Genomic DNA, 24098 nt, shown 5'->3' on the forward strand with positions numbered 1-24098 from the left:
TATTATGATGTTATTAACCTCACATTATTTAATCCTAATAGCAACTGATAGGCTCTGAAAAATTAAAAACTTTGTGCAAATGTGCGTAAGTTTTAAAGGGGAGAACCTGAATCCAAACTCATTTAGAGAAAGAATAACCTGTAGTGGTTAAGAGCACAGGTTGTGAAGTCAGACTGCCTAGATTTGGCAGTTTTAGAGGCTGTCATGAGGAATGAATGGTTTAATGCAGAAAAAGCACTTGGAACAGAGCCTAGCACAGAGCCAGAACTTGGTAGCCAATAGGGATTAATATCATTTATGTCTCTCAACCTGTGTCTTTTCCACTCTACCGTGTTGCTTCCTCTCATTAATCAACAAACTTTCTCATGTTCTTAACTGCCCTCCCATTAGCTAAAAAACTAATGAAAATTAATATACTGCTTGTGTACTGTGATTTTAGAAATATCAAAATCTAGAGGCAGAGCCAGAAGATGGAAGGAGCCTGGGTCCCTGAATCACTATGTGGAGGAAAGCCATTCACCAGGAGTATCTGCTTTAGACTGCAATATAAGTGAGAAACGAACTTATATTGGATTACATCTCTAAATTTGTGGGTGTGTTAGTTACAGCAGCTAGTGATACCTGGACTAATCTTTTTGCAGTAAGCATTTGGGTGGGTAAACTAGACAACTGTTACTTTGTGGAATTTACAACCACAGCCTCTGTTTTTCTTTCCTCTTCCCTATCTCCCTCTCTGTCTTTGTCTCAGTTCCTTTCTTCTGGAAATCACACTCAAACGATATTTAAATATTGGAGGGAACAGAGAAAGAAAGCAGGAATTCCTACTTAAGCTTCCAAGTCCGAACAAGCCCTTTACTGGAGTATTAGGGATTTGCACAGATGTGAGTAAAGTGGGATTTTGGTTCCAATTTATCTGTTGTTTCTTATGAGTATGGTTTTCCCAGAAATTTTGTGATGAGGATGTGGCGTCAGGAAAGGATGTTACATTCCTGCATCTCTATTAGTGATATGATCATAACAGCACCAAAACTCACTTCTCGTCTTTGCCAGAAAAGACTCTACTGTCTTTTCATCAAAAGAGTGAATTTCCCGTAAAAAAATTTGTTGCTTTCTGTTTCAATTAACTGCACCTATAAGAATCCTGGTTGTTTGAAAAAATTGTGAGATAATCCTACTTGCAGGGTAAAAACCCTCATTAAAACCTTTGGAGTATAATACCTATTACCTCCAAGCAGTGAAACACAAACATTTTATTATTACCCTGCATTGCATTTATCATTAGAGGAGAAAACTGTTTTCATAAAAACAAAACAAAAGCAATAATAATAATAAAAGCCAGATTATTTTTGGAATGCTTTTGTTGGACACTATAAAAACCACCCTAAATGCCTTTTTCTCCACCTGTCTAATTTGTTTAGGAATTAACTTGAAGCATTTCCTGTAGAGAAGGCAGGCTTGACCACCCTGCCCACCCTGGCTTAGGTCAGAATCAGATGCTTTTTCACTGTGCTTCCACAGTACCTTCTGCACACATGTATTCCACAGAATGCTAGCGAATTACTTGCTTTCCCTCCTATTCACTTGTTAATGCAGAGTCTTACTCATCTTTAAACTTGGAACATGGTAGAAACTCAAATATCTGTTACGTGAGTAAATGATCAATAATTTACATCTGCAACCGCCTTTGCTAGGTAGGACACTTTGAATTTGAAGGTACTATTGTACAAGGACATCCCTCAGCTCCTTGAGAAGTAGCGTACACAGAACCTTCCCTTTAGAGAGGGAAAGCACGTTTCTGGGAGCTTTTCAAATGTTTTATTGAAATCCACTTTTGTTTCCCTTACAAACTCTTTTTTTTTTTCATTACTCCATACGCCTCAGTGGACATTTTTCTGGTGGTTCAACATGTTCTTGGCTACAGAAGGCTGAAATACTGCTACAAATCGAGCCTTGTAGGAACTTAAAGGGAGATGTGTCTCATAGGAAACCTGTCCTTCAGCATGCTTTAAGTGAGCCTCAGGCATTTGAAGACATCAGACCTAGACACTAAAATGAAAATAACAAGAAGGAGCTCCTGAGACGGGGATAGGGTGCCTCAGATTTGAATGAGTAGTCAATCGAGTCAAATGAGGGTGCTGACGAGCTGTTTTACGTGGTTCTGGCAAATGTACCCTGCACCCATAATTTTCTCTCAAGGTATCATTAAAATCAAATGATTCCCTTATTTTGGGTATCCATTTACACTATAATTATTTTGGTCTTTTGTAGTGACTTTTGTGGTTAAATTAAGCAATTCTACTCCAGCCTGTGTAGATAATGTAATGACTTTTTAATCATTTGTTTTCTACTAGCCAAATTGTTTCCATGATCCCATTAGAAATTCTTCTGTAGTGATTCCAGTGGATTTATTGAACTACTGGTGACAGCCACACTGATGAACTGCAGGCTGCCTGCTGCTAGATTCAGCCAATAAGTATCAAATACCTTCCATTTTTCCCTGGAACTAAGAAAGAAGCTAATAATTCTGATCGATGGACATAGTTCCTGAGTTTTGCCATAGAAGTCATAAAGAATACCATGTGGGTATGGTAGTTTAAAAACTGCAGTTATTGTTTTGTTCTGGTTATAAAGGTAATGCATTATTATAGAAAATTCAGAAATACACAAAATACAAAAAAAAACTATGAAAATTACCTATAATTTCACAACATAAAACCATTTCATATTTGATGGTATTTCCTTATAGTTTTTATCTAGTTATCTTTCTATTGTCTCTGTCCATCTATCTATCTATCTATCTATCTATCTATCTACCTACCTACCTACCTACCTAGCTACCTTCATGTCTGTCTGTCTGTCTATCTATCATCTCTACTTACCTACCTCTCTATTCAAAATTTGGGCTGTAACTTACATGTGATTTTTTCCCCTTTAATATGTATGATGAGTATTTTTCCATGTCACTGAATATTCTTTGAGGTTATGAGTCTTAATGGTTGTATAGCAGTCCGTTATATTCATTTGTTCTTTAAATATTTTCCAAACTCCTACTGTGAACAAGCACAGGATTTGCTGTGATTTATTTAGCAATTTTCCTGTTGTTTTAACATTGGGGAGCCCTTATAGGCTTTTGAGAAGTGGAGAGACATGATATGACTTATATTTTTTAAGGATCTCAACAACAGGGAAATTGCTACATAAATCACAGTGAATCCTGTGCTTGGCAACTTGGGGAGCCCTTATAGGCTTTGAAGCAGTGGGGAGACATGATGTGACTTTTATTTTTGAAGGATCTCATTTTGCCAAGTGTGAAAAAGCTTTAGTTCTGGTGATGGCCTTTGAGGTTTACTCCCAAACTTTACCTCTCCCGCTTCATCTCCTGCTCCTCCCCTGCTCAAGCCACTCCAACCACATAGGTCTCCCCACTTTTCCTTTGGAAAAGGCCCCTGGGCCTTTTCACCAGCTGTTCTCGATGCCAGAATGCCCAAGAACTCACTGCTCAGTTGGCTCAATGCCTTCAAACCTTTGCTTGTATCACCTTCTTAATGAAGCAAACTGCTCCTCTCTATCTTACCTCTTGCTATTTCTGACCTCTCTCTCTGTCTCTTATTCTATTTTTTTGCTTTTATGTTTTTAGAGATAGAGTCTCACTGTATGACCCAGGCTGGAGTGTAATGGTGTAGTCATGGCTCACTGCAGCCTCAAACTCTTGGGCTCAAGGGATCCTCCACCTCAGTCTTCCAAATAGCTGGTACTACAAGCATGCACCACCACACCCAGCTAATTTTTATTTTTATTTTGTAGAGATGGGATCTAACTATGTTGCCTAGGCTAGTCTTGAACTCCTGGCCTCAAGTGATCCTCCTGCCTGGGCCTCCCAAAGTACTGGGATTACATGCATGAGCCACCGTGCCTAGCTGTCTCTCTTAACCTCATATGCTTATTTTTTTTTTTATGGCGAGAACATTTAAAATTTATTCTTTTAGTGATTTTCGAGGACAACATATTAGCTATAGTCGCCATGTTGTACAATAGGTCACTCGAACTTATTCTTCTTGTGTAAATGAAATTTTCTTTCTCTGTATTTTTCACATCATCTATTACTTTCTCATGTACTATTTACTTTCTTTTTTCAACTTTTATTTTAGATTTAGGGGGTACATGTGTAGGTTTGTTACATGGTACATTGCATGATGCTGAGGTTTACAGTATGATCGCACCATCATCGCAGGTACTGAGCATATTAGTTTTTCAACTTTGAGTATTCTTCAGTGGCTAGTGTTCCCATCTTTATCTCTATGTGTACCCAGTGTTAAGTGAGAACACGTGGTATTTGGTTTTCTGTTCTGCATTAGTTCACTTAGGATGATGGCCTCCAGCTGTACTTGTGTTGCTGCAAAGAACATGATTTCATATTTTTTATGGCTGTGTACTACTTCATGGTGTATATGTATCACATTTTCTTTATCCAATCCACCATTGTGGGCACCTAGTTGATTTAATGTCTTTGCTATTGTAAATAATGCTGCAATGAACATATGTGTACCTGTGTCTTTTTGATAGAACAATTTCTTTTCCTTTGGGTATATACCCAATAATGGAATTGCTGGGTCAAATGGTAGTTATATTTTCAGTTCTTTGAGAAATCTCCAAACTGCTTTCCACAGTGGCTGAACTAATTTACATTCCCACAGTATAACAGCCTTCTCCTCTTTTCTCTGGAGTCCCACCGACATCTGTTATTTTTTGACTTTTTAATAAAAGCCATTCTGTCTGGTGTGAGATGGTATCTCATTGTGGTTTTGATTTGCATTTCTCTGATTATTAGTGATGCTGAGCAACAAACATTTTTCATATGTTTGTTGGCTACTTGTATGTCTTTTTAAAAGAAGCATTTATTCAAAAGTCCTTTGCCCACATTTTAATGGAGTTATTTGTTTTTTGTTTGTTGATTTGTTTAAGTTTCTTGTAGATCCTGGATATTATACCTAAGTTTTCTTCTAGAATTTTTATAGTTTGAGGTCTTACATTTAAGTCTTTCTTCCATTTTGATTGTGTATTGTGATAGGGAAGGATTCAGTTTCATTTTTCTGCATATGGATAGACAGTTATCCCAACATCATTAATTGAATAGGGAGTCCTTTCCCTATTGCTTATTTTTGTTGACTTTGTTGAAGATTAGATGGTTGTAGATGTGTGGCTTCATTTCTAGGTTCTCTATTCTGTTCCATTGGTCTATGTGCTGTTTTTATCCCAGTATCATGCTGTTTTGGTTACTGTAGCCTTATAGTATAGTTTGAGGTTGGGTGGTGTGATGCCTTCAGCTTTGTTCCTTTTGCTTAGGATTGCTTTGGCTATTCAGGCTCTTTTCTGAGTCCATATAAATTTAAGAATAGTTTTATCTAATTCTGTGAAAAATGACGATAGTTTGAATAGTATTGAATCTGTAGATTGCTTTGGGCAGTCTGGCCATTTTAACAATATTGATTCTTCCAATTCATCAACATGGAATGTTCTCCCATTTGCTTGCATCATCTCTGATTTCTTTTAGCAGTGTTTGGTAGTTCTCCTTGTAGAGATCATTCACCTCCTTGTTTTGTTAGATGTATTCCTAAGTATTTGTGTTTTTGTGTTTGTGTTTGTGTGTGTGTGTGTGTGTGGCTATTGTAAATGGGATTGCATTCTTAATTTGGCTCTCAGCTTGAACATCATTGGTATATAGAAATGTTTCAGATTTTTGTACACTGATTTTGTATCCTGAAACTACTGAAGTTGTTTATAAGTTCTCAGATTATTATGGCAGATTCTTTATTATTTTTTAGGTATAGAAAATCATATTGCCAGTGAAGACAGATAGTTTGACTTCTTTTACTATTTGGATGCCTTTTGTTTCTTTCTCTTGCCTGATTGCTCTGGTTAGCACTTGTAGTACTATGTTGAATAGGAGTGGTAAGAGTGGGCATCCTTCGTCTTGTCCCAGTTCTCAAGGTGAATGCTTCCAGCTTTTGACCATTCAGTATGATGTTGGCTATGAATTCATCATAGATGGCTCTTATCATTTTGAGGTGTATTCTTTTGATGCCTAGTGTATTGAGGGTTTTTATCATGAAGGGATGTTGGATTTTATTAAAAGCTTTCTCTGCATCTATTGAGATGATCATACGGTTTTTTGTTTTTAATTCTGTTTATGTGGTGAATCACATTTATTGATTTGTGTATGTTGAGCTAAGCTTATATCCCAGGAAAAACGCCTATTTGATTGTGGTGAATTAACTTTTTGATGTGCTGCTGGATTCAGTTTGCTAGTATTTTGTTGAGGATTTGTTCATCTATATTCATCAGTGATGTTGGCCTGTAGTTTTCTTTTTTTGTTATGTTTGCTAGATTTTGACATCAGGATGATGCTGGCTTCATAGAATGAGTTAGGGAGGAGTCCCTTCTCTTTGATTCTTGGGAATAGTTTCAGTGGGATAGGTACCAGCTCTTTGTACGTCTGGTTGAATTTGGCTGAGTCCATCCATCCAGGGATTTTTTTTTTTTTTGGTTGGTAGATTTTTTTATTACTGATTCAATTTTGAAACTCCTTATTGATCTGTTTAGGGTTTCAATTTCTTCCTAGTTCAATCTTGGGAGGTCGTGAATTTCTAGGATTTTATCCATTTCCTCTAGATTTCCTAGTTTGTGTGCATAGAGGTGTCATAAGGATGTTTTATATTTCTGTGGAATTGGTTGCAATGTCACCTTTGTCATTTCTGATTGTGCTTATTTGGAACTTTTCTTTTTTTCATTGTTAATGTAGCTAGCAGTCTATCAATGTTGTTTATCTTTTCAAAGAACAAATTATTGGGTTTATTGATCCTTTGTATGCATTTCTGTGTCTCAATTTCATTCAGTTCTGCTCTTCTTTTCTTCTGCTAGCTTTGGGATCAGTTTGTTCTTGTATTTCTAGTTCTTCTAGGTGCAATATTAGATTGTTAATTTGAGATCTTTCTAACTTTTTGATGTAGGCATTTAGTGCTGTAAACTTTCCTTTTAACTCTGCTTTTCTGCATGTCAGAGATTTTGGTATTTGTGTTTGTTTTCATTATTTTCAAATAATTTTTTGATTTTTACTTTTATTTTGTTGTTTACCCAAAAGTCATTCAGGAGCAAGCTGCTTAATTTCCATGTAATTGGGTGGTTTTGAGTATTGATTTGTTATTGATTTCTGTTTTCATTCTGCTGTGGTCTGAGAGTACGTTTGGTATGATGTTGATTTTTTAAAAATTGATTAAGACTTACTTTGTGGCTGAGCATGTAGTCAATCTTAGAGTATGTTCCATGTGCGGATGAGAATAATGTATATTCTCTGGTTGTTGGGTGGAGTATTCTGTAGATATCTTTTAGGTCCAACTGGTCAAGTGTAAATATAAGTCCAGAATTTCTTTGTTAGTCTTCTGCCTTGATGATCTGTCTAACACTGTCAGTGGGGTGTTGCAATTCTCCACTATTATTGTGTGACTGTGTAAGTCTTTTCATAGGTCTAGAAGTACTAGCTTTATGAATCTGGGTGATCCATGCTGGGTGCATATATATTTAGGATAGATCAATGTTCTTGTTGAATTGAACCCCTTATCATTATGCAATGCCCTTCTTTGTCTTTTAAAACTTTTGTTGGGCCGGGCGCAGTGGCTCAAGCCTGTAATCCCAGCACTTTGGGAGGCTGAGACGGGCGGATCACATGGTCAGGAGATCGAGACCATCCTTGCTAACACGGTGAAACCCCGTCTCTACTAAAAAATACAAAAAACTAGCCAGGCGAGGTGGCGGGCGTCTGTAGTCCCAGCTACTCAGGAGGCTGAGGCAGGAGAATGGTGTAAACCTGGGAGGCGGAGCTTGCAGTGAGCTGAGATCTGGCCACTGCACTCCAGCCTGGGTGACAGAGCGAGACTCCGTCTCAAAAAAAAAAAAACAAAAATAAAAACAAACAACAACAACAACAAAAAACCTTTTGTTAGTGTCAAGTCTGTTTTATAAGAATAGTAACCCCTGTTCTTTTCTTTTTATTTTCTGTTTGCATGATAGATCTTTCTCCATCCCTTTACTTTGAGCCTGTGCGTATAGTTACATGTAAGGTGAGTCTCTTGAAGACAGAAGATGGTTGGCTCTCATTTTTTAAATCCAATTTGCCACTCTCTGTCTTTTAAGTGGAGTGTTTAGACCATTTACATCAAAGTTAATACTGATATGTGAGGTTTTGATCCTGTCATCATGTTATTAGCTGGTCGTTTCATAGACTCAATTGTGTAGTTGCTTTATAGAGTCTGCAGGTTATGAACTTAAGTGTGTTTTTATGGTGCCAGGTATTGTTCTTTTCTTTCCGTGTTTAGAACTCCTTTAAGGATCTCTTCTAAGGCTGGTCTAGTGGCCATGAATTCCCTTTGCATTTGCTCATCTGGAAAGATTTTATTTCTCCTTCATTTATGAAGCTTTGTTTGGCAGAATATGAAATTATTGGTTGGAATTTCTTCTCTTAAATTTAAAGATGCTGAAAATAGGTCCCTAATCTTATCTGGCTTGTAAGTTTCCTGCTGAAAAGTCTGCTTTTAGCCTAATGGAGTCCCTTTGTAAGTGACCTGACCTCTTTCTCTAGCAGCCTTTAAGATTTTTTTCTTTCACATTGACCTTGGAAAGTCTGATGACTATGTGTCTTGGGGATGGTCCTCTTGCACAGTATCTCACAGGGATTCTCTGAATTTCTTGAATTTGCATGTCAACTTCTTTAGTGAGGTTGGAGAAATTTGGGGGGACTAGGTCCACAAATACATTTTTCAAAGTTGCTTGCTCTTTTTCCTTCTCTCTTAGGAATGCCAGTGGGTCGTAGGTTTTATCTTTTTACATAATCCGATATTTTTCAGAGGTTTTGTTCATTTTTAAAAAATTCTTTTTTCCTTATTTATTTTTTTTTTTTCTGACTGGGTTGATTTAAAAGACTGGTCTTTGAGCTCTGAGATTTTTTTCTCATATTGCTGTAGTCTATTGTTAATGCTTCCAACTGTATTTTGAAATTCTTGTAGTGAATTTTTCAATTTCAGAAGTTCTGTTTCATTCTTTCGTAAAATAGGTATATCATCTTTCAACTCTTGTGTCATTTACTAGTTTCCTTGGATTGGGTTTCACCTTTTTCCTGAAGTTTGTTGAACTTCCTTGCCATCTAGATTGTGAATTCTATTTCTGTCATTCTAGCCACTTCAGTCTTGTTAGGATCCATTGCTGGGGAGCTAGTGCAATCATTTGGAGACAAACACTTTGAATTTTTGAATTCCTAGAGTTCTTGTGCTGCTCTTTCTCATCTGAGAGGGCTGGTGTTTCTTTAGCTTTTGAAGTTGCTGTTGTTTTGGTGGAGTTTTTTGTTTTTATACATATTTTTTCCCTTGAGAATTTGTGGTGTATGTTTTATGTAGCCAACTGGCTTCATTTATGGGTGATTTCAGAGGTCCAGGGCTTATATGGGTTCTTTTGCTGTTCTATTCTTTTTTTTTTTTAAATGGAGTCTCGCTCTGTCACCTAGGCTGGAGTGCAGTGGCACAATCTCAGCTCACTGCAGCCTCCACTTCCCAGGTTCAAGAGATTCTCCTGCCTTAGCCTACCGACTAGCTAGGATTACAGGCTCATGCCACCACACCTGACTAATTTCTGTATTTTTAGTAGAGATGTGGTTTCACCATGTTGGCCAGGATGGTCTCGAACTCTTGACCTCTGGTTATCTACCCACCTCGGCCTCCCAAAGTGTTGGGATTACAGGCATGAGCCACCGTGCTCAGCCTAACATGGATTCTTTAGTTGTAGCTAGATTCCTACATTGAGTTTCACATATGAAGTGTGCTGAAGAAATTTTTGTTTGGTGGTCTAATTCAGACTGAGATCCAGCAAATGGCACGTAAGAGTAAGGGCCAGCAGGTAGGCTCTTCCTCATCTTAGCACCTCTTTTGTATTCTCAGCAATGTTCTGGGGAGCACATTTGGGGAGATAGGAGGGCAAGAGATGACCCTCTTGTCAAGTTCATTCCAACAAGGCCTTGGAAGAGCCCCCTTGAATGACTGGTGCCACACCCACATTTCCTTAGCCCCAAGGGTGTGGGGCTCTGGTAGGCTGTGTTCCCTCCTCCATTAGGGGCAACCCAAGCCAAAGGTTAGGTCACTAGCAGGCCTGCAGTTCCCCAGGGAGCTGGTCCTCTGTGATTGGCATAGTCAGGGTGGGTAGCAGGATATGTATGGAGGTTGTCTGTTGATGCAGTGGGTCAAGGGCAGAGGATCCCTAGACAAGGCAGTGTTGTCAGGGATATGTAGCTGGTGTGACACCCAAGGCCCTGGGTTTTGTGCTCAGCAGACAGCTATGGAGACAGTACAGCATGTGCTTCCCCAACCAAGTTTCTTCCTGGTGTCTGCCTCCATAGCAGGCCTGACCAGTTAGTTTTGTCCTAAGCCTTCTGTGCCCAGATTGCTGGTATTCTGGGATGTGGGACTTCACTGGGCAGATGCTGCAGCTGGCAAACAGGGTACATCCTTCCTGGACTGCACTTGTGGAAGGAGGCATGCCCAGCTCCCATGCCAGCATATGAACGCATACTTTATTCTTTTCAGTGTTGTGAGAGTGGGGGCTCCTCCCTCACTTGACCTCAGATCTCAGCTCAATACCCTTGAGCTGTGTGCTCAAACTCTGGGGGGTTGGGTCTGGGCCCATGACTTTGTCCTCTGGCCCCACGGGGTGGTGTACTGACTCCCAGGCTGCAGGCAAAGCACTCAGGCAAGGCAACGAAGGCTGTGCTGTTTGCACGCTCTTGAAGGGGCAGCCAGGCAGGGGCCTTGGGAAGGGCTAGTGGACAGATACACCCCCGTCTTGTGGGAAAGACAGCCCTTCTCCATCCCAGTCCCAAAGTCAACAGAAGCTAGAGTCACTCAGAGCAAGATGGAGAGCTCTGGGGGATGGGCACCTAGGGTTGCCTTTTGCTACAGCTGCTTTTTGAAAACAGAATCATACTCTTTGGAGTCTTCTGCACTTCAGTACTGTGTTTCTGAAATTCACCCATGTGTGATTTCTACAGCTGTGATTCATTGGTTTTTGCTGTATGTTACTTATCCAGTGTCTTGTTGATTGGGTTGTACTTATCTCTGTTATTATAAATAACACTCCTACAAACATTTTGCTCGTGATTCCTAGGGCATTATATGCAAAATCTCTGTAGGGTATATACCTAGGCATGGAATTGCTGGTTCACAGAGGATGTGTATATTCAGCTTTTCAAGATAATATGTAACTCCTCTTTAAATTGGTTGTATCAGTTTATATTCCTGCCAGCAGTGGATGAGTATTCCCATTGTTTCACATTTTTCTTTTCTTTTTTTTTTTTTTTTTTGAGACAGAGTCTCACTCTGTTGCCCAGGCTGGAGTGCAGTGGCGTGATTTCAGCTCACTGCAACCTCCATCTCAGGTTCAAGCCATTCTTGTGCCTCAGCCTCCCAAATAGCTGGGATTACAGGCGAGTGCCACCGTGCCTGGCTAATTTCTTTTTGTATTTCTAGTGGAGATAGGGTTTTGCCATGTTGGCCAGGCTGGTCTTGAACTCCTGGCCTCAAGTGATCCTCCTGCCTCGGCCTCCCAAAGTGCTGGGATTACAGGCATGAGCCATGGTGCCCCGCCCACATTTTTCTAATATTTGGTACTATGGTAAGGTGGCTGGCAAGTGATATTTCATAATGGTTTGAATTTGCATTTATCTTATTACTAACTTAGGAGGTTGAATATCCTTTCAAATGATTGTTGCTATTTATCTTTCCACTTTCTTTTTTTGGCGGGGACAGAGTCTCGCTATGTCAGCCAGGCTAGAGTGCAATGGTGTGATCTCAGTTCATTGCTACCTCTGCCTCCTGGGTTCAAGCAATTCTCCTGCCTCAGCCTCCCAAGTAGCTGGGATTACAGGCACCTGCCACCACACCCAGCTAATTTTTGTATTTTTAGTAGAGACAAGGTTTTGCCATGTTGGCCAGGCTAGTCTCGAACTCCCGACCTCGAGGGGGGTGATCCACCCCTCCTCGGCCTCTTGAAGTGCTGGGATTATAGGCATGAGCCATCGCACCTGGCCTTCTCTTTCTTTATAAGGAGTAATAACCAGCATTAACACAATCATTTGTTGGGTACTACTTTCTGTGTGCCAGTCTCTGTATATCACATGTTATTCCCTTATCAGTCTTATGAAATAGTTACCATGATATTTTGGGGCCCCAGAAAAATTATTATTAGAGTATATGTTACAAACTGTATTTCTCCAAATCATGGCCTTCACATCTTTATGACATGTGACTTGAGAACCCAAGCCTAGCCTGTAATACTGCAATTTGACTGTAGGTATCTAATTTCTAAAGTCTATCCTAAGGCTTTTCAGGGATCCAAAAAAATCCCTAGTGGTTATATGAAAGAAACATTTCTAGACTTCATCTCCAAAGCCTTTTCTTTGTTACCTTAGCAGAAAGGCTAAGACCACTGGCATTTTTGCTTGTTTCTAGAGTGATATAAGAAATCACTTACATGTGAAAACACCAACCTAGAGCAAGGTATAAGCTTCTTTTCAGAAGGACTGTCTCTTAGAGGAACTATACGTTTTTTTTTTCTCAATGAATGATTTTTTTTTTTTTTTTCTGTTTGACTTCCAAAAAGGAGTTGGCTGGTGATATGAGTCTGGAATTTTAGAAAAGAGGAATGTACTTATTGGTTCTTTTGAATGAATCAATCCAATAAGCATTTATTTTGAGTCTACTTTCTACAACACCCTGAGATATATAGAGAGATGACAGAACAAGGGGACGTCATGCCCATCTCCACTATGTTTCCTATTTAGTTGAAAAGTTTCAAACTCTCAAAGATGGGGGGGGGGGGATTCATTCCTTTTTACTTGTTACAAGTAATTTTTTCCTCATTTATGTATACTCCTGGCATATGGGGGTTACACAAAGTTTAGGATAGGGTTCCTAGTTGATTCCCAAATACACAGAAAGTTATCATTTTTAAGAAACATTTTTGACAATGTTCATAGTATATCAGAGCAAAACAAACATCCCAGAGCTTCCTTTCAGCCTTCCTGAGAGAATACCCATAGGGAATATTGTGGGATGGCTCCAAAGAGATATGGAAAGGCGATATGATTCTGCTATGGGCAGCTGGAGCCTCCCTCACTCAATGGAGGAGACCCAGCAAGCCTGGCTGAGAGCTGCGTCTTGGGCAGTGGAGAGGTGTAATGTGTTCTGATGCCACTGTTCTGTGTGATGTGTTGTGTTGGGCCAAGTTAGGCTCAGCGAGTCCACTGGGCCACAGGACCCCTAGGTGTCCAGGCTGCAGGTCAAGGGAGGATGAGCAGAAAGTTAATGAAAGGGATGCATAAAAGGATGACTTGTGAGCCACGGAGGTCGGAGCTAAAACTTACCTTTCTTTGTATACCCCTGGGCAGGTCCTCTCCTCAACTGTGCTTGTCTTCCAGCCCAAAACCATACTATGTCTGATGATTTGCTTTATTAGTAGAATTGAAAATATAACAAAATTTTAGATTTGACTAAAACACATACATACACACTGCACACTCGTATCCTCTCTTCAACCTTTCCATCACTCACTTACCCTTAGCATACATGGTCTTAGGCTATCATTCACTTAAAAAAAAACTTTATTGAGATATAATTTGCATACCATGAAAACTTCCCATGTTAGGTATAGATTTCAATGATTTTTAGTAAGTCTGCTGAATGATGAAATCATCACCAAAATCTAATTCTGAAACATTTCCATTATCCCCAGATAGATCCCTGATGCTCATTTGCAGTCATTCCCTGCTCCCTCTGCCCCTCCAGCCCCGGGCAACCACCAATCTACTTTCTGTCTCTATAGATTTGCCTTTTCCGCGCATTTTATAAAAATGGAATCATACAAAGTGTGGTCTTTGTGTCTGACTTCTTTCACTTAGCATGAAATTTATCCATGTTGTAGCATGTATCAGCATCTCATTCCTTTTTATTGCTGAACAGTGTTCCATTCCTTGGATATACCATACTGTGTTCATCCAGTCACCAGCTGATGGATATTTGGGTTGTTTCTACCTTTTGGCTATTATGAATAATGCTGCTATGAACATTCATATACAAGTCTTTGTGTGTACATATGCCTTGATTTCTCTTGAGTATAAACCTAGGAGTGGAATTGCTGGTTCTTATGGTAAATCTATCTTCTCAAGATCTTATTCACAAACATCCAATTTCTTAACTTGTTAAGAAGCTGACAAGCTATTTTCCAAAGTGGCTGCATTATTTTGTATTCCCTGTGATTGACTTAATGGTGTGAGTTCTGTCTCCCTCTGTATGTTGTAGATTTCTTGAGGACAGCAATGCTACTCAAGTCCTAAATCACCGCATAGGTTTTGGGTCATTGATGATGATGACTGTAGTGGGCTGAATGTGGATCCAAAGATACATTTGTCCTAATTACTAGGATGTGAGAATATTACATAGCAAAAGATGTAAGTGATTAAAGATCTTGAGAAGAGGGGCTCATCCCAGAATATCCAGGTGGGCCCTAAATGCCTATTGTGTATTTCTTGGACACCATGATATAATGTTTCCTTTATATAAACACAATAGATGTAAATAACCTCATGTAACAGTAAAATAATTAGGAAGAAGTTCATTTTCAGTATTTTTATTCTTTTTAAAATAAGTAATATAATTTAATTTTTATTCATTTATTCACAATTTAACTTTTATTCATTTGTAATTTATTGATTTTATAATTTGTATTCACATAATTTAATTTTTAATAATTGCTGAGTTTAACAACTGGCTTATTAGTTTCTTAAAAATTTAACAAGATTCTCTCTCACGAGCTGATATAAACTAATTCCAGCTCATTTAGATTTATGCATATAAAGAGCATTCAACAAAACCTTGCATACACAAATGGCAAGTATTAGCTAATTACTACTGCTACTACTATTAATTATTTTCACTGGTGAGCTCTACAAAGGCTGAAAGTAGACCTATTCTCTTATTATCCTAGCACTAACACTGAGCTAGGGCCATCCTGTTTTGTGCCCAGGGAAGATTAATTACTGTTTGAAGAGACTCAAATTTAAGGGCATGGTCACCCAAGAACAGCACAGATTTGGTAGCAAAATGAAGGCAATGTTAGCTACTCCATCTCTATCAGAGTGCTTGATGTATTCAGATCATGTTAAGAGCCAATTGTTAGGAATAAAGAGAGGGCCCAGAGAGGGGACAGGTAAGGCAAATCTTGTTTAAGGTGCATCATTTTGGGGATCTAGAGTAAGAACCATCAGCTTGTGAGAGGAAGTGTTTATGGTTTGTCTCTTTATTCCCATCTGCTGTTCTTACTGGTATCTGTGCTCCCTGTTGTCTTTACTTGGTGACCTTTTGTTCTCTGATCACCACGTCCATCCCTGATTTAAAAGTTGAGTAATATTTAAGAGGCAACTGGAGATCAGGAATTGACAAAATCACCATAAAAGCATACCAAAGGCAACTGACTTTTAAAAAGTACTTGCCAGGTAATTCACACATGGGCTCCTCAGATGTTGGATGTTACTTAAATGTCTCAAAAATAAAATCATTATAAGGATCCATTTATCCTTTTGTGTAATTCCATAAATTGTAAACTTATACCTAAGTTTGCAGAAATTGTGGTGTTTTCTAATACTCCTATGTGTAAGTAAAGCTAGAATAAAACAGATCAATTCATTTAGGGGAAAGATAAGCAAATTATGTAAAAACAGCTGATTTACTTTATACCAGAAATTCTTTGTGTTATAAGCAACAAGTTTCACCCATCCTTGAATTAGCTTCAAAGAGACAGTGTAAATTCTGGAGAGAAAAAAAGAAAAAAAGAGTGCATTAAAGACCCAACTTGAGGGACTTCAAACTACTTATCTAGGAGTGTGCTTCCCAAAGCATGCCGTATGGAATTTTATTTCTGGGAAATGCTTCAGGAATAAAATTTCCTAAATTATTCTTTTTAAAATAATTTATTTATTTGTATTCATATAATTTAATTTTTAATAATTGCTGAGTTTAACAACTGGCTCATTAGTTTCCTGAAAATTTAACAAGATTCTCTCTCATGAGCTGATATAAATGAACTCCAGCTCATTTAAATTCATGCATATAAAGAGCATTCAAATAAATTCAGGGTGAACAGTTTCTTTGATGAAGTAAGTTTGAGGGTGCTGCAGACCAGTCCCCTCTGACAGATGATGGCACACAGTCACACAGTAAAGGCTCTAAGAAGTGCTGCTGTAAAGACACCCCTCAACTTAGTGTAATTCCTCATTTTCTAGACATATTTGATCCCAGAATCCTGTTTTCACCTAACTCCTATTAATATTCTGAACAACTAGTGTTTCCAGGACACAATTTTGGAATCTTCACACGAGGGTTGTTACTACTTCTAAGTGGTTTTGTGATCTTCAGCAAACCCTAGCCCTCAGTTTCTCTGTAGATTTACTGAATCCTTTCACAGAGATGCTGTGAATTGAAATTTCCACAGAGAGTTTCTCTAAAAAGTTTCAAAAACTACTTTTGTGCTGGGCTGACATTCCTTAGCAGAAAGCCAGCTTATGAGTTCTCCTGTTACTCCATTCTGCGGAGACTCTCAATAAGGCACATCTGTGGAATGTTGACCTCAGATTGACACACACTTAAAAGCATTGGTGGACACTTGGCAAAGCCAAGGAAGCTACAACTTGCTTCAGTTTTCACCCTGATGGTCTGTTTCAAAGGTCATTTTCTTTCTCTTCCTCATCCTCTTCTTCTTCTTCTTCTTTTTTTTTTTTTTTTTTTTTTGAGATGTAGTCTCTCTGTCACCCAGGCTGGAGGGCAATGGTGTGATCTCAGCTCACTGCAAAATCTGCTTCCTGGGTTCAAGCAATTCTCCTGCCTCAGCCTCCTGAGCAGCTGGGGTTACAGGCACACGCCACCACGCCCAGCTAATTTTTGTACTTGTAGTAGAGACAGGGTTTCATCATGTTGGTCAGGTTGGTCTCTAACTCCTGACCTCATAATCTGCCTGCGTTGGCCTCCCAAAGTGCTGGGATTACAGACGTGAGCCACTGCACCCATCCGTTCTTTTTCTTCTAAAGGCACAATTGCTGCAGTAATTTTCTGTAGTACATCCTTAGTTGCATCAATGTAGGTTGTCATGGCATAACCTATGTTCACGTCCTCATTTCAAGGTTGGCTTAAATGTGGAGCCAGACGACTGCAACTTTAAGGCTCACCTCGGCTCATTAGCCTGAAGCACCTCCTCAGCCTGGTTTTGGATTCGAAACAAGGTAGTACAGAATCCAAATAAACAAGCCTGGGCGGAATATCCAACCAACAGAAAAGCAAAAACTTGTTCTTTACAATTCCAGTAGAATACTTCGGTTTAGGTCGTGTGACACAGCCATGGATTCATTTTTCGACAAGATGCCCAGTAGACTTGGTGCCATGGGTGGCTTTGCTTCTGCAGAGGATGCCTTTGTTCTTTCCTCAAAGCATGTTATGTTTTAGGCTCAAATGCAAACTTTGAGCAAATGGTCGTCTTCACAGAGTAAAAAAAAACAATCACAGATTTTCTTTTTGGTTTTGGGTGTTTTCTTGAAATGAGGCAAGACTAATTTAGGTCTTTGGGACATTTGTTTTGGGGGTTTTTGGAAAATGTCATATGGCTTCTCATTAAATTAAGCTTCCATGTTTGGGGATGAATTTATTTTTTGTCACAAGGCTTAACATCCCAACTCAGCCAGGTTTCTGTGTGTTTCTTCTAATAAAGAACAGCAACTATGACTTGGAATATCCCCAAATTATCTTTTGGATTAAAATAGCTTGTTCACAGAATTCTGAAAAATATCTTTCCCCTGTGAGCTATAAACTTAAAGCTACAAACTCCTTTCCTAAGCAGGAACTGATGTTCAAACAATTTGGACTAAAACATAAAGCAAATAAATACTTGTCCCCTCAATTTGCCATCTACTCTCTTCCCTAATTTTGTGTTTGCAATATTAATTCAGAAGAAATTCAGTAAATGGTCATTGACATAACCGATTCATTGGCTAATAATTATTTCTTTCTTAAGGCTTGAGTTCTTACAGTCAGCTATGGGGCTGAAGCCAAGAGAAAGGCAAGGGAGGAGGCCAGTGTCTAAGGAGGGGAGGATGTTTTCTATTTTACCCAAACTTCCTCATGCATGGACCTAAGAACTTGCTCCCTGACAGGGCCAGCTTCATGGTGTGGTAACTGTGCAGCTGCACAGATCACTGCTTTGAGAAGGGCCTCATGCTGGTTGCGTGCTCTGTCACCATCTTGAAAATTTTAATACTTTTTGAACAAGGAGCTCTACATTTTCATTTTTACTCTGGGCCCCTCAAATTATGTAGCCTGTTCTTCTCCTGAGTTATAGACGGCTTGGGCTCTCTGCTTTCTTCTCACTCTTCTCTCCCAGTCATGCCCCTGATCCAGGCTCAGGACCTGGACTCTCCATTGCCATGTCGTCTGGAGCAGGAAGCTGAGTACTCACCCTACGGGGAGTCAACTTTCAGTGATCCTTCTGTGGATTTTGTGGATTATTTGTCATCTCATTAGTTTTTTTTGTTTTTTGTTTTTTTTTGCCATCCCATGGACCTCTAGCTGGTTTGGACTTTCAAGAAAAGTCAGGTAATTTCAAGTCATGCAAGCTGAACATGAGGAGAGAGGCAAATATGTTTCCCAGGAAAAATCCTGCAATGCCAAAGCTTGATGAAAATTACATTTCATTTGTAATTTTTTATACTCATCAATGATAAACCAGTAAACAGGTACAAAATCAATTTACATTTGGAGTTTACATTAGAATTCTAAAAAATCTTGCTGAACACCTGAATACTTTGGTTTATGATGTCTGTTTCCTGTATACAGTTTCTATTTTTTATGTTGAACCATATGGAGGCTCATTTATTCAGTGTGCTTATTAAATTTTTATATTTGCACCACTTGTATAAGCTGCCTAAGAATTTTTGCCACAAAACTCCTTTCTTTAAATAGTCATGTGTGTCTTTTTTAAAATTTTATTTCTTTATTTTTTATTGCCTTAGGAAATTCTTTTGAAATGGCAATATTTCTTCTTTACCCGATTTAAACATTGCTCACCTTACTATATTCCCTTCTCTTCTGCTACCTTAGTAGAAATGCTTTTGTGAAACCATACTTTATAGTGAAGATTTGTGCCTTCTTGAAGAATATGAGAAGAAATAGTCCTCTCTGTTATTACTCTGTCCATAATACTGAGAGCATTGTGTATTACATGACACTCTGACTTCTTTACGAGAACCATAGAAGACATTTCTCTGCTCTCAGTGAGATCTGGCTTAAGGCCTACGTTATCTGGGGCCATAACAAACATATAAATCTAAAATTGTGCCAAAGATAATAAAATGGCAGATGCCAGAGACTGCGAAATGTGGGTGAGGGGAGAGGGGGAGTGAAGAGAGGTTGGTTATGGGTACAAACATACAGTTAGATAGAAGAAATAAAGTCCAATGCTTGACAGCAGACTAGGGTGACTGTATTTAGCAACAATATTGTGTATATTTCAAAGCAACTAGAAGAGAAGACTTGAAATGGTACCAACACATAAAAATAATAAATAATCCAATTATCCTGACTTGATCATTACACATTCTTTGCATGTAACAAACACTCACATGTGGCCCATTAATATGTAAATTTTGTGTCTATCTATCAATCTATCTAGCTATATCTCAATATGGCAATCAGAACAGAAAGAATTTTAGGCCTGGAGACATATAGTCTGGAATAGTGGATGAGAAGCTGAACTCTGTCAGCATTTTCTTCCTCACCTCGTTTTCATGCAGTTCCTCTATAAATAAATTTGAAAGAAATATTTTAAAGATCATCAGCCTGAAGAGATGCCAGAAAAGTAGCATTCCCACAGACCTACACCTCTTGATCTAGCCGGAATAGAAGTACCTCATGCAGTCTAACTTTTCCTGACAACTAGTTTGTTTTCATATTTATGGTCTTTGGGCCTCCTAACCAACCATGGTTTCCTCTTTGAGGAAAGAGGTTAGGACAAAAGGTGCATATGAGCTTCTGCACACTTGTGAGAGATAAGCATATGGTCCATCGCTCACAAGTGTGCAGGAACTCATGTATGCCTTTTGTCCAATCCTCCTTCTTCCACCAATTTTATTGTCTACACTATTTCCTTTGCCTCATTTTTCCTACTTCTTTATCTTGCCAATGGTATATGTCTGACTTAACTCCTTACGACCTTAACTTTTAAATTCTTGTTTAGAGGCGTTTTATGCAGATACTATCCTCCTTTTCATTCTTTGTCTTCTTCTTCCTTCCCCTCCACGTTCTGTTGTATGGTAACTTCACAACAGAAATGACAATGATTTCATATACCATAAAGTCACAATTATTGGCCTATTTATATTTTTTCTATTCCCTTTAACATTTCTGGCTTTATAATGCATATATTAGTACAGTTATCCATGTTAATAAATAGTGGTCATATATAGGACAGTGTGCTCAAAAATGTCTAATGAAATGTGCAGTTCAAATGGTTCAGAGATGACCAACCAAGATTATTGCAGTTGGCCCCTTTGTTTCAGACTAACTTCCCTACCATTCTATTATTAATCTGTTAGTTAATATAACTAAAGTGCTTAGAACAAAGTAAGTACTATATACCTTAGCTATGATTATTATCCTCTCGCCAAACTCGACTTTCTGCCACCATCTTAATCTTCATTATCACAGATTTGGATTTTTACTTACTTAATAGCTTTAGACAAATGAGTTGGTCCCATAGTGGGATCCCAATGTTGGTTCCCTGGTTCCTAGCCTGCTTTGCCAAGTCTATGTGATCACAGGCTGACAGGCCAGGCTCTCCCAGTTAGAGGAGAGGTTGCTGTGGTCCTGCACTGCATCAAAAGGTGCATTCCCTCAGCCAAAGCCTTTCCCTTGATCCCTTCTGGTCATCAAGTCACCTCTCTACATCACACAACTGATAATGCCACACCCTAGTGGAAGAGAATCTGTAGACATTAGACTGTCTATGAAGTCAAGTCCACATTCCCTTGGGAGAATCAGAATAACACAGGCTTGAAAGCTGCTCTCTAGGATTTGTGGAGCTTTGTGTTCTATTGTGTCTGCTGAGAAAAAGGAAGGAGGGAGAGCAGCATAGTGTTACACTTTGGAGTCAGATGACAGATTCAAACGCCATCCCTGTCACGTGAGATCTTACTGTCTCCAAGCCTCAGTTTCTGATCTGTAAAAGGGCATAATGATAACTTGCCTCATAGAATTGTAAGATAACCCATGTACTATACTTGGGAACTAATAGGGCTGTTTGTTTTTTTGCTAGGTTCTCTCAAATCATGGTGCCAATAGGTTTTTTAATACATGGGAGCACTTTTCATTTATAACATTCTGACCCTTGAGAAAGTCTTCCACTCAAGGGATATTTAACACATTCTACTTAGTGAGAATGTGAAATATTCTTGAAAGAAATAACAAGCTGAGACCTGACATAAATAGTGTTGCAGGTGGTGACAACAGAGAGCAGTATGGTGTGGCTGGAGTACAGTTAGAGAGCTGGGAGGGAGGGCTGACACTGAAGAGCTAAGGCAGGGGTAGACAAAGGAATAGCTTTGTTTCTTTATGATACTGGAAATATTAACTACCACTAAATTGCAACCAACTTTATTTTCATAAGACAGCATGTGCAAAGATCACCTCCATGCAACACTCAGAAAACTAAAGCAGCACCTTTATTTTATACATACAAACAGTATAAAATGTTTATTATGTAAGAGCTGTGTTTTGTTTACAATATATTATATTGCCTCAAGCCAATGCAAAAAGTTCATACATTATATTCCCTATTTCATTGTGTTTAGAATATATTATATTGTTTAAATGCCACTACCACAGTGTAATGTTTTTTTTTAATACTGAATCTCTGGAATAATGGTAAGGTCAAAATATACTGTATTGAGAGTTTAAAAGTTAAGAGCGATTTTTTAAAAATGTGACAAACATCTAAATATCTGACAATAAAATCTGAAATGCTGTAACTTCAACATTATTAATGGCTCCATCCAAATTCTTGTGACTTACACGTTTTTGCCCAATTTAACCTTTCGAATGTTCCCCTGCCCCCAGACACCATAAATGCATTGTGATTTTGAAAATATCTGCCAACTACACACTGAAAATCTTAACCTGATCAAATGACATAATATAAAATCTGTCCCAAAGCACTGAAACAAGAAAATCTATACCATCATGCTACAGACGTACTTAGAAAACTTAAAAGGAAGAGTAAATATCAGCTCAGTGATTTATAATGAAGCTAATAAAATTCAGGCCAGTATTCTTAAGTGTAATGAACATTATTTGAACATTCAACACATGAAAGGTTAACAAAGGCTATGAACTTGGTGTAACTTAAAACGTTTCAGATGTCGGAGTTCACCAGATGTAATTGGATTCAGGTGGATCCCGCCGCTCCTCCGCCTTTTTAAGTGAAGGCGTGTGCTGCCTGAGCTGGGCGCCTGCTGGCCTCAGGGCATGTATAAGGCTGGCTCCATACCCTGCAAAATTATTCACAGCTTAAAAGGAAAGAAACTACAAAACCAGGCTCTTCAGATTCATTACTAACCATTCAAATGAAATCCATTTTTGCCTTTTCAACCCAGAGTGAAAAACCACAATGACCACAAAAAGCTACCTGACTGAAGAGATCTCTGTTAAGAGCAACCCATTTTACTAACTCCATGAAACCAGGTTTCTGTTGGATTTCTCATTCTCTATATATTCTCGCCATGCATAAACTCTTGATGCAAAATCTGGGTGAATGTGACTGGAAGGATAGTCCCCATCCAAGGGCTGGTAAGGATCTAGCACTGAAATTTTGAATGCGGCTACAGATTTGGTCATTAATCCTTTTCACTGCACTGCAAACCTAACCTAGCTGATATTGATCCAGTTCAATATGACAACCCTACTCTTCATAAAGATCACATGATTGGGTGTGGCTATTGCACTTACAAGATAGGAATTTTGTAAAAATTAAGGACTTCCATTATATGTGTTAAGGAAAAGGTTAAGATTTGACCTGACTCTTCCTTATCAATGGAGATTTGTGTTTTGGTCAAGGTGGTCATCTATCTGTTTCCACCTGGGTTGTAAATGGAATGTACTGAGTTACACAACTTCAGACCTCCCTTCTTCCTACTTGGCGTGATGCTCAGGGGTAGTGACTCATTTCTCATTTCCTAAAACTGATCCAAGGCAGCAAATTACATTGTAAAAATCTGCCTCCATCTTCTTGTGCATCAAAGTTAAATCAGCATTTATTTGTTCCTTGTGTTTTTAAATGCAAACATGCCATTACGCAGCTACTGAGAACAGAATACTTTTTTCCTGAATGTGTTTCTTCGAATTGTCAATATGTAGTCTAGTAGCTCTTGGAGTGGTCAAAACCTGAGCCACCAATGGACTGGAGTAAATCCCTACCATGCTGCTTGGCCTGTGACCCATGAAGCCCAAACTGCCCTGTTGGTGAGGGTGAGCCTATGCAGGGACGTCTGTCTCCAGTATCCTCCTCCTCACCATGATGCCTGGGTCCCTGGACCTCCCAACGTGTCATCCCACTGGAAGTATGTTCTTAGCAGAACTCTGTGCCTCAGAGCTTCCTTGTCACCTCCCTCTAATCAAAATAAACCCCCTTCTTTCAGTTCAATTATTTTAGCTAATGTACAAAATGGCTGGGTGACTTCTCCTGGAAAACACATTTGCATTTGAATCAAGCACCAGGTCATCTTCTTGGCATGCAATGCTTGGATTTGAAGGAGGCACACTGATGGCAGAAGCTTTCAGCAGCATAATCTCCAAGTGGGGGTGCTATTTGGAGGCTGGCAGACCTGTCAGGAGGGCTCATCTACTACATGAGGGCCCCTAACTTGCCTTCCCTTTAGAAGAATGACTGGGTACATCAGAAGTAACAGTGCCCTTGTT

The 24098-nt window shown here is 39.0% G+C and overlaps 1 protein-coding gene across 2 annotated transcripts in view; it reads right to left on the minus strand.

The window, feature by feature from the left end:
- Window positions 1-21828: 21828 nt before the first annotated feature.
- The window catches only part of WIF1 (WNT inhibitory factor 1), a 72167-nt gene continuing 69897 nt past the window's right edge, over window positions 21829-24098 (minus strand). For both annotated transcript variants that reach the window (XM_008003908.3, XM_008003907.3), the window contains one exon: window positions 21829-22672. In XM_008003908.3, the coding sequence (XP_008002099.1) occupies window positions 22551-22672 (122 nt within the window). In that variant the 3' untranslated portion in view covers window positions 21829-22550. The remainder of the gene's footprint in view (window positions 22673-24098) is intronic.

The sequence above is a fragment of the Chlorocebus sabaeus genome, chromosome 11 (genome assembly GCF_047675955.1).
Source record: "Chlorocebus sabaeus isolate Y175 chromosome 11, mChlSab1.0.hap1, whole genome shotgun sequence".
NCBI classification, from domain to species: Eukaryota; Metazoa; Chordata; class Mammalia; order Primates; family Cercopithecidae; genus Chlorocebus; species Chlorocebus sabaeus.